Source organism: Octodon degus, unplaced genomic scaffold (genome assembly GCF_000260255.1).
Source record: "Octodon degus isolate 3935 unplaced genomic scaffold, OctDeg1.0 scaffold00233, whole genome shotgun sequence".
Lineage (NCBI taxonomy): Eukaryota > Metazoa > Chordata > Mammalia > Rodentia > Octodontidae > Octodon > Octodon degus.
This window is the reverse complement of record NW_004524809.1, coordinates 1,011,966-1,022,988: the sequence shown is the minus strand read 5'-3', so window position 1 is coordinate 1,022,988 and position 11,023 is coordinate 1,011,966. Positions and strand designations below refer to the sequence as shown.

At 48.2% G+C, this 11,023-nt stretch overlaps 1 protein-coding gene across 2 annotated transcripts in view; it reads right to left on the bottom strand.

The window, feature by feature from the left end:
• Nucleotides 1-221: 221 nt before the first annotated feature.
• The window catches only part of Tamm41 (TAM41 mitochondrial translocator assembly and maintenance homolog), a 57,113-nt gene continuing 46,311 nt past the window's right edge, over nucleotides 222-11,023 (bottom strand). For both annotated transcript variants that reach the window (XM_004645607.2, XM_023705973.1), the window contains exons 6-8: nucleotides 9,463-9,628; nucleotides 8,429-8,491; nucleotides 222-340 (exon numbers count right to left, since the gene is read on the bottom strand). In XM_004645607.2, coding sequence (XP_004645664.1) covers nucleotides 267-340; nucleotides 8,429-8,491; nucleotides 9,463-9,628 — 303 coding nt within the window. In that variant the 3' untranslated portion in view covers nucleotides 222-266. The remainder of the gene's footprint in view (nucleotides 341-8,428; nucleotides 8,492-9,462; nucleotides 9,629-11,023) is intronic.

Sequence of the window (11,023 nt, the reverse complement as noted above, 5' to 3'; positions counted from 1 at the left end):
ACCTGTCATCCCAAGCACTTGGGGCTGAGGCAGGAGGATCGTTGTGAATTCAAGGTCAGCCTGGGCTACACAGTAAGTTTAAGGCCATCTTGGACTATATAGTAAGACCCTGTCTCAAAAAATAAAACATCAAAATAAATTCAAGTATTATACAGACCATGGTCTCTTTGAATTAAAGCTTTGGGTCAAAGTAATAAACACTTACTTCTCTGTTGAAAAAGATCAAACACTTTATTCATCTAACATATATATATATACAAGCCAAATCAGGTTTTCGTCAGCCATCCTTTCCACATTTTGCGCAGCTTTTGTGAACTATAAATCACTGATCTCTTCAGGCCTGAAAAAGAAAAAAGAGGGTAAGAGCTTGGTGGGCATGGGGTGGGCATGCAGTTGAGTCAGTGATGTGTCCATGAGAGACTTGTAGTTTGAGGTTTTGCAAAGGGGAACAATACAATACAGAACACACTTTAAAGACACTATAATGGATCATCCAAAGAATCATACACGAAGGTGCAGGAAATGTGTTCACACACATAAAGACCAAAGAATCCACCTAAGGCCTAAATCCTAATATCCTTGCTTGTTTTTCTTTTCTCTTGTCTTTTCTTTTTTCTTTCTTTCTTTTTTTTTCTTTTTTTCTTTTTCTTTTTTTTTTTGGTCTCACTACGCAGTTCAGGCTGACCTTGAGCTCACTGTGTAGCCCAGGCTGGACTCACAATGAACCTCCTGCCTCAGCCTCCTGAGTGCTGGGACTACAGACATTCACCACCACACCCAGCCTCTGAATCCTAATATCCTCACGAGTCCAGATAAAGACCTACAGCTCCTAACAATGTCTCCCACAAGTCCAACTGGAGGCCTAGAGCCCATGACAATGTCTCACGCGGGCCCGCTTCACGAATCTCTGCTGAGAAGGCTCAAAGGTCAGTGGCAGAAGCTAGAAAGTCTGCCAGTGGGATGAAGGATCTGTGCCAGCAGGCTGAGCAATCTACACTGGTGCCAGGAAGCCACGCTCTGGGTAAGAACCAGAGCGCCCTTGAAAAGCACCATAGCCATCCTTAGCAACTGTGAGGTCCCAAGCTCCTCTGATGATGAGGAAAGCTGAGTTCCCATCAAGAAAGCCAGTGCGACAAGCTTCTTCAAGAGGTTGAGCAGTGCACCGACCTCCCCTCCAGAGCCAGGAAGTGATGCTCAAAGTGAGGACCAGAGCTCCCCAAAGTGAACAATAGCTATTCTCAGTGAGAGTGAAGTCCTGAGCTCCTCTGATGAGAACAACCAAGTTCACTGGGAAAGCCAGCCCGACAAGGTTCTCCAGCAGGACAGTCCAAGAGAAGCAGCAGCTTCCAGCAGTTCCAACAGTTTCTCCAGTTCTTTTACGCTGCCAGCAATACTTCTCAGGGGTCTCCCATACCTAGCACCACTCTAGTTCAGTTCACCTGGTTATAACAAGTTGGTCACAATTGGCAATCTATCACACCTGTCTTTGGGGAGCAGTGATGTGCTGGCTGGGGTTTACTGAAACTGATGTGGTGACAGGTTCTGATGTGGAGATGTGTGGCAATGTCATATGCATGCTGAGGGTCACAAGCCCACTGGCAACCTTGTCCTGCTCATAAAAGGACAGAGATGTGACAGCCTGTCTGTGGTGGGCACCTGTGTCCTGGCCACTGGTGCTTACCACTCTTGCCACTGTGCTACCAAGAACGTTGCTCTGTAGCTTCCTGCTTAGCCGCCTGGTGACCCCAACAGGTTGGATTCCTGGAAGTACAGCTCAGCCCAGCACCTGCCATCTCACCTGGTCTGCTGTCTGGACTTCAAGTCCCCCAGGAAATGACCCTAACCTACTCCTCTCCGAATCCCCGTCACCTGACAAAGCACCCAGCAGCAGAGCTGACATCTGGATGGAAGGAGCCCCTTTCCAATAGGTGGCTCTAGTACCCCTACCCTGCATCACAAGGACGCAGTGGAGCCAGGGGAGGGGCTGGGGGAGGAGGGTTAAGGAAAGGTGTGAAGTGTGCAGGACAGATGAGACCATATAATGCATCCCACTCATGGCAGGGATCAGGGCAGCAAGCTCAGTATACAGCCAAAGAGCATGAATTCAAATCCTGAGTCGCATACAGGGTTCTATGCTAGAGCCTGGGAGGGGCACAGTGATACTGACAGACACCCCCCCCAGAGATCTCTTGGAAGAGTAGCCCTGTCACCAGAAGTAGCCTGCTCATTTTCTCCTTGGAGGTGCCCTGTGAACGTAAAGGCTGAGAACTGATACACAAGGTCCTATTTAAATTTATTTTTTGAGAAAGTTCTCCTTATGCACTTCATGCTGACCTTGAACGCAGTATGTAGCCCGAGTTGGTCTTCAACTCATGGCGATCCTCCTACCTCAGTCCCAAGTGCTGGGAGGCAAGCACTACCACCTAGCCATAAGGTGCTTTAGAATCACCCCTGGAGCTAACCAGAAGCCCAAACACAACTTAGTGCTGCAATGTGGGGTTCAACACAGTGGATGCCAGTCTATGATGACACTGAGTTCCAGGCTCTGGGAAGGGCTGTCGGTCAAGGTCAACCCAAAGTGCAGGACAGCATCCCCACAAAGCCCACTCTTTGATGCAAATGGCTCCTCTGGGCCCCAGAGCAACTAGGCACTCATCTGGTAGAAGTGCTGCAGTAGGTGTCCTGAGCTGGGGTCTGGTCCCATTGGCCCGCACACCTGTGACAGGGCACCTCCCCTTCTCTGGGCCCAGCTCCCTAACCTGTGAACTTTTTGGGGCTCTCTAACAAGGGGCCAACAGCTAGGCTGGGGCACTGGGTGAACTGCCTGGATCACAGCAAGCTGCTGTCCGTGGAGAACCTTGGAGTGGGCAGAGTTCACAGGGCTCCCACACTTGCGAAGTGCTAAGAGCCACCAGAGCAGAAGGGTCCTTCCTGCCTTGATGGTCTAATTTTTTACAAAGACAGAGGACTCAGACTTGGTGAATTTGAAACAGGCAAACATTTTTTAAATAGAACACAAAAACCTAGAAACCATGAAGAATACAATGGATGAAAATGGAATTATGAGAAATGAACTTGGTGAAATGAAAATCTTACCAAAGGTACTACTGAAAGGAAAGGGCTGGGGGCTGGGGAGATGGCTCAGTGGAATAAGTGCTTCCCTGGCAAGTGCAAGAGCCTGAGTTCAACCCCCAGTTCCGCCAAAAAAAAAAAAAAAAAAAAAAAGGAAAGGGCTGGTGACATGGGGGGATGGGAACAGGGCTGGAGGCCAGAGCTCAGTGCAGGGTAAGTATACACAGCCTTGGGTTCCCTCCCCAGCAAGAGAGAACAAAAAAAAAAAAAAAAAAAAAAAAAACTCAATAGAAAAATTAGCCAAAAGCAAACTAGACACTTCTCCAAAGAGGACATCCAAACAAACATGAGAGACACTGTTTCCTGAGTTATCAGGAAATTAAGATAAAAACCTCAAGATGAGGTCAGCATTCAGCCATGTGAGCCCTGAGATGCAAAGGCCACTTAGTCTGGCAGGAGCCTGCTATACCGGAGCTCTTCTTGTGGGGTCGTCCTCCCGCGTCACACACTCCACATCCGGGATCCTACCAGGAGGCCATTCTACAGAATCACAAGTGTACCCGTGCCAGATACAGAAACAACAGCACTACCTGGGAGCAGGTGGACTGAGTGCTTGCAGAGCCCTGTGTGAGGACAGTGGGCCAGTGGTGCTACTCCTGACACCACTGGCAAAGTTGTGGTCCTTGCCGGACACAGTGAGGGGCAGGAGATGCAGAGAGCACAGACTGAGAGGAAGTGGAGAACAGGCAGGTGGGGCTCAGTGGGAGCTGGGCTCCCGTTCAACCCGATGGGGTGTCTGCATGGACAGAAGAGGGTCTCTGCCCTCAGAACTGACTGTCCACAGGTCCTATGTTAAGCTTGCTCTTCCTTTCTAGAGAAAGGGATGGTCATTCAGGAAGTGTACAATCCTTGGAACCCACCCACATCAGCCACCTTTGAGTGAAGACAACCTGGGGAGAGAAATTTCATTGTCCTCTCACTATTGCTACCACCATCGCTGCCATAAGTACTACCACCACCACCACCTTCCTCCCATTCTATCACCACTCGGTGAGGCAGAGCTGTGACCCGACAGTGAGAAGTTTCTGCCTGCAAGATTTTCAGTCTTCAGAGAGAATATCTGAGAGCCCTCAAACACTCTTCACTTAGTTTCCAGCAGAGTCAGACATCTCACACAAAAAGGCTCCTCTGGGCATATGTATCACTTACTGTAAGAGCTTCCAGTTTTGGTGGTAAGTACTTCACTAGAAAAATCTTTAATATTATTAAACAGGAAGGTAGAAAAACAAGACACTGTATCCATAAGAACTCAGAAACAGGAAGAGGACAACCTATTCTACCAGGCCTCAGGACAGGGTGGGGAGGCTCGGCTGAGGCAGGCCAGAACCTTTCTACACAAGACAAGACCTGTCTGGGTGATTCAGTCAAGTCCTTTGAAGTCAGAGAGTAAACAGGTGTCTTCCCCCGGAGTTAATTCTGATTGGCTAGAAAGTGAGGTAGAGAAAAACAAAGATTTCAAAATCTGGACTCCTCATCCCCCACCATTCCCACGCCAGGGCCCTGGGGGTCAGGCCTGACCTGGCCCCTCTTCCTTTCTCTCCCAAATCCAGCTGGGACCCTCCACCACAGCCCAGGTGGGGAAAGTCCTGTAGTCTTTTTGCAATCTCTCTGTACCTGGCCACTGATGACCCACTTCACATCTGTCCCTGCAGTAGCACACTCACACCTCTCTCTAGTCAGGCAAGAAACTTCTTAAGAGCTTAGGAAGTAGCACTGTATTTGGACAGCATTTTGCAATCAGCTTAAAAGGGACACATGCCATTAGCTGCCACCATAAGCGTGGTTCTGACTGCCCCAAGTGTGGGCTTTGGTGCTCACTCTGCTATTAGATGAGACTCATGAGATGCTACTAACAGCCTGGCCTAAGAAACGTCCATTTTAGTTCCTAAAGGAACGCCCAGGGCAAAGTAGAAGGGCACAGCATACAGCTCTGGAAACATTTCAGCAGTCTCATTTCTGCGCTCTCGTTTGAACATAGGTGCATGTGATGCCATGCCGGGAAATTTCAAGGGAACTAATAAGGACAGAGTCTTTTCCAGCATTGTTTATGAGGATGCATAACCTGGGAGAGATACCTGCTTCCCATCTTTGCTGGGAGCAGAGTGAGATTTGGAGTGAGGTTCACTGAAGTTCAGAATGCACATGCAGGTCCCAGGTAGGGTATACCCGAGGCTGACGAGAAGATGGTCTTTTCTTTTCCATCTGCTATGTGTAGGGAGTTGTGCTCGAAGAAGGGTGATGGCTACAGAGGAACAAAATAAAGCCAAGCCAGGCATGGTGGTGCATGCCTGTCATCCCAGCATTCAGGAGGCTGACAGGAGAGTGGGGATGTGTGCCATGAGTTTGAGGCTAGTCTGGGCCACACAGTGAGTTCCAACCCAGCCTGAACTGCAGACTGAGTGTGTCTCAAGAAACAGAACAAAATGAAACCAAGTATGCCCTGAAGTTCTCATCCTGGGATGGATCAGCATGCCAAACACCTGAAGAACTTGAAGACTTAGGGGGACAAGAGCCTAGTGGATGTGAGAAACAACGAGACTATGGCCAGGAGATGGAGCAGGAGAACTGCGGCGAGACACAGGTGAACGCCAAGCAGCATCATCTGGGCTCCTTACTTCAGCTGGAGATGGGTGAAGGTGCCAGAAGCAGGATGATGTGAGAGAGGCTGATACCCACAGAGAGCACCATCATGGAGCCAGGTGCTTTGACATGCCTCAAGATGTAATTCTCGCACTGGAGGGGAAGCGTAATTATTCTATGAAATTAAAATTCAGGAAAATGAGGGAACCTGCCCAACAGCTCCCAGGAGTTAAGATCTGGTGTGGGCGCTTGTCTCTGCCATGGCACGATGCTTGGCGGTCTGCATGCCTACCTCATGCCCAGCTCATGCCCACAGAAACAGAACAGCCAGGGTGCTTGCAACCGCAGAGCGGGTCTCGCTTTTGCCCCCCAGTCTCCTGTGGCACAGTGCAGCCGGGCCGGGACCACTGGGACATCTGGGCTGCACATGCTGCAGCCCACTGCCCTCTGCTGGCCATGGGGAGGGAGGTGTGGGAAGAGGACAAAATTCTTCTCAGCTTGGAGGCACTGAGGTCTGGATGATGATGATGACAAACCTTCTGAGCATTGTATTAGAGAAAAAAATCCAACCTTTATAAAACAGAGAATCGTATAATGCATTCCCTTCACATGCACAGCCAGCTTCAACAGCCTATGAGCTCAGACAACCCCGTGTTATACAAGCCTCACCCACTTCTTTCCACTAGGTTTTATTCAGAAGCAAATCCCAGACATTGTATTATTTTATCTGTAAAAGTTGTCAGATCATTTTGTATCTTGGCAAGAAAAGTTTTTAAAGAAAAGCCCCATAAGCACACCATCATCACAAGTAAAAACAATAATCTATATAGTCTGGGAAGCCTAGAATTGAGATAACTTCCCCTCAGGAGGATTGTGGCAGGAAGCAGCAACCGTGCTAGAACTAAAGGTCCAACCTGGATTCCAAGTGGACAGCACACCTCTGCTGCAGCAGGAGCAGATGAAAGGATCATGGGAACTGGAAGTGCAGGGTGGGTACCTAAGTGGAGGACATAGCTTCCTGGCCAGATCCACTATAAGTACACCTCAGTCTCAGCTGGGTCTTTTCAAAGATCCAGGAGGGTGAACAACACTGTGCTTTGTGGCCAACTGCCCAGGTGGCTCTGTTAGGAGACTCTCTGAAGGGCCAGTGCACCAGCTCCAGATCGTCGCAATCTGAGGGCAAAGTTTGGCAAGTGGTCAAGCCGTTTTGGGCAGGATCTGTGCCTTGTCTTCCCCACAGTACACACCTGTGATCCCAGTACTTGGGAGACTGAGGCAGGAGGAGGACTGCAAGTTTGAGGTCAGCCTGAGCTACAAAGTGAGATCCTGTCTCAAAAGAGAGAGAGAGAGAGAGAGAGAGAGAGAGAGAGAGAGAGAGAGAGAGATTCTCTTAAACAGTATTCTTATATGTTGAGTTTTGAAACTGAAAGACCAAGGTGGATATGGTGGTATATGCCTGTAACGCCAGCACATGGGAGGTTGAGTAAGATTTCCTGGAATTCAAGGCCAGCCTAGGCTACACGGTGAGTTCAACTCCAGCCTGGACTACATAGAGATCCTGTTTCAAATGAATGAATGAATGAATGAATGAATGAATGAATGAATGACAGAAAGACAAAAACAGATAGACAGAGAAAGAGAAAGGAGAGAGAGAAAAAGAAAACTGAAAGGGCAGAGATTTCCCAGTAAAACAAAAACAGACAACAAACTGTATCACTGAGATTACAGAGCTCTGGGGGAAAAATGAAGACTGAACAAATTTCCAGAAACAAAATACAAAGGGTTAAGATTTAGAATGGCTCTGGACTTCGACGACAGTGCTGAAAGTGAGAGGGCAACTGCAGCAGTGATTCTGGAATTCATGGGAAAATGATTTGTCAGCTCAGTGATCAATTTTGTGTGAGAGCAGAAAAAGATTTTTCAGACATGCAGGTCTTCAAATTAACATCTGAGACGCACACTTTCTCAAAGAATTACTGGCTCATTGCTTCCCCAAATGACAGCTTGTACCAATTCAAATGACAATCCCAGCATTGGCGACACACAGTTGGAATCCCAGCCACTCAGGAGGCTGAGGCTGGAGGACTGTGAGCTTGGGGCACACAGAGCGCAGCCTTGTTCAGTCCCCAGTACTGCAAAAACGAAAAAGTAATAGACACAGGGTACAGGAAGCAGAGTGCCCCCAAAGGGGAGAGGGAACAACAGTGTCCACTATAGGGCTGGAGAAGTACACAACATGGCCCAGAGCGATGCTAAAATGCTGAATGCAGACTTAGCAGAAGCTGTAAGAACAGGAAGATGGACTTGACGGATGGGTGGTGAGGGAGGCACGGGAGTGGACTCTAATCTAGCACTGACAGATGGGGCCTGAGCTGTAAAGCAGAGGGATTTGGGGAAGAGGCAGAGCAAACACAAATGATGCACGAGGACTGCAATCAGCTGTCCCGGTATATGTGTGTGTGTGTGTGTGTGATGGTGTATCGCCATCTTTCACTGTTGTGTACATGTGATCTGTGACACTGTTAAAAACAAAATAGGAGGGAAAGTCCACACATCAGTTCTTCAGATGCTGCCCTCACACAACCACAGTGTCAGGCTGCCTCGACACTGCCTGCACATCACCTGATTTCCCTGCTGTACGACCCAAATGACACAGACCACACACATTATGCATGACAGTCAGCAGGTGGGCTGCGTGTGGGGCTGTGACTCTTACCAGCAGTAACGATGCCTTTGGCGCTCTGTCTTATACTAGAAGGTCGCACGATGGCTGAAAGCCCTGTGGGGAAGAACCAAAAGGGATAATGAGTCCAAAGCTGATGGCAGCCATGAGAACTAAGACCCCAAACCAGTCACCCAAAGGGGCTGGCAGTGGAGCTGTCCCTTGCCACAGGCACATGGACACATGGAGTGCTGTAGTCCCGGGCCCTGGGTGATCGCCACATGAGCACAGGAACATGATGGATGTGCTCGGGGCCTTGGTCACCTCAACTCAGCCAAGGGGGCAGTGACCTGCAAAGCTCACTTTAGGAATTTAAACCTGCCCCTGCTTCTCAATCCCTACAGGTGAAAAAAACGCCAATGTTCTGATCTAGGAGAAAGTTTACTCTGAAAACACATGGAGAAGACACTTTAGTGGGAGACAACGGGACAGCCCCTTAAAACACAGCAGTGGTTAGGCATGGTGACACATACCTGTTATCCCAGGACTTAGGAGGCTGAAGCAGGAGGTCACTTGAGTTCAAGACCAGACTGAACTATATAGCAAGATCCTGTGATCACTTTTTTAACCCCCCAGGCTGGTCTTGATCCTCCTGTCTCAACCTCCCCAGTGCTGGGATTACAGGCGTATACCACTACATCCAATTCTGGGGCCACCAAGGCATGCAGGGCTGGGGATCGAACTTGGGACCTAGGCCTAGTCAGACAGGCACGTATGCCACTGAGCTATCTCCCTAGCCAGTTTGTTTTTTGAGGCAGGGTCTATTATCCCAGGCTGGACTTGAACTCACAGTGATCCTCCTGCCTCAGCCTCTTCAGTGCTGTAATCAGACATATGTATCACCATGCCTAGTGATCATTTTACTTTAAACAAGTGAGTCGTGTGATTTGGAAAGCCCCAAACTGTTAGTGTTTTTCTTCATCCTGGAGGCCATTTTTCTCTTGACCTTGACAGCCAAAAAAGAATAAATAGGGATCTCAGCTGCAACATGAGGCTGCTTTCACCTCCTCCGGCGTCCCTAGCCGTACCTAGGCGGACCACGTCGCCACAGTCCGGGTCGTGTGCGACCTGCAGTAGGGTCTCCTCCACGTCCCTGTTCTTCCCAGGAGGGTCCATGAGGCGATTTATTTGCTGCTGTAAGGTTTTGGGCAGTGTCATGAGCTGAGTGAACTGTCCTTCTGGGCTTTTATCGATCTGAGGGGAAAAAAACAAACGACAATGTTTATGCAAGTGCTTTAAATTTTATAAACATTCAGGCTTCTGGCTTCTATTTAAAGTCATACAGACAGGTCTTCTGTTATGGGTACTCCCGGACAGACAAATGTAATTAGATAGGTATTTTTTCCTGGTGAAAAGAAAACATAAAAATCACACAAACGCTGATGCCACACCCACACTGGGAGCCTCCCCTTTGGGAAACCGAGTATCTAACTCACTCTCAGACTGCTGGCGTGAATCAGGTGTGTCAATACAACCTAGCTGTCACTGCTCGTTCAGTGGGAATAGTGATGCAAGCCAAAAGCATACTGTCAGTGCATTTGAAATGCCTCAAGCTGCTAAAAGATAGTCTATCAAGCCACCATTTGATTTTACCTGGAAACCACTGAGGCAAAATTAAGCAACACAGATGAGACTAGGCTGCCTTCCTTAATAAAAATCTAAAAAAAAAAAATCCCATGCTAGGTGTGGTAGTACATGCCTGTAACCCCAGCACTCAGGAGGCTGAAGCAGGAGGATTGCCAGTTAGAGGCTAGCCTGGGCCACATAGTGAGTTCAAGGCCAGCCTGAACTATGTATTTGAGAGACCCTGTCTCAGAAAAACACTTTCTTTAAGAACGCTATACCTAAACACTGCCCACCTACCAAGTGCAGAGCCAGTACACCGGACAGCTCACTACATTACTCTCTAGGTAAATATCTGTCTTGTATGCCCCTCTCCTTTTTTTCTTTTGGAGACAGGGTCTCTCCATGTAGCTCAGCTGTTCTGAAACTCACAGCAATTCTCCTGTCTCAGCCTCTCAAATGCCTGGATTATAGGTATGTGTCAGCATGCCTGTCACTGTCTTGTATTCTTTTAACAAGTATCTAGGTTTTAAATGTAAATAAGAACCATAAGAAACCTGGGTATGGTGGCACATACTTATAATCTCAGCATGTAGGAGGCCAAAGGAGGATTACCATGAGTTTGAGGCTAGCCTGGGCTACACAGTTCAAAACCAGCCTGAACTACTAGGGAGATCTTATCTCACACAAACAAACAAACAAACAAACAATTGGACAAATCAATATACAAAATTTCAGATCCAAACTTTCTATGTATAATCAACTTTCTTAATAATTGGAACTCATTACTTTTTTTTAATGTATTTAGTACAGAGTCTAACTATGCAGATCAGACTTATAGTGATCCTCCTGTTTTCAGCCTCCCAAGCACTGGGATTATAGACGTGTGCCACCGCACCTAGTCTCAATCGCTGTCTCAATGCACCTTGGGGGTGGGGCTGGCAGGGCAAACCAGGGACTTAATCCTAGCCCGCTGTGTTCTGTCTAAGCAGGCCCTTTAGTCCACTATCATCCTATTATCCTATT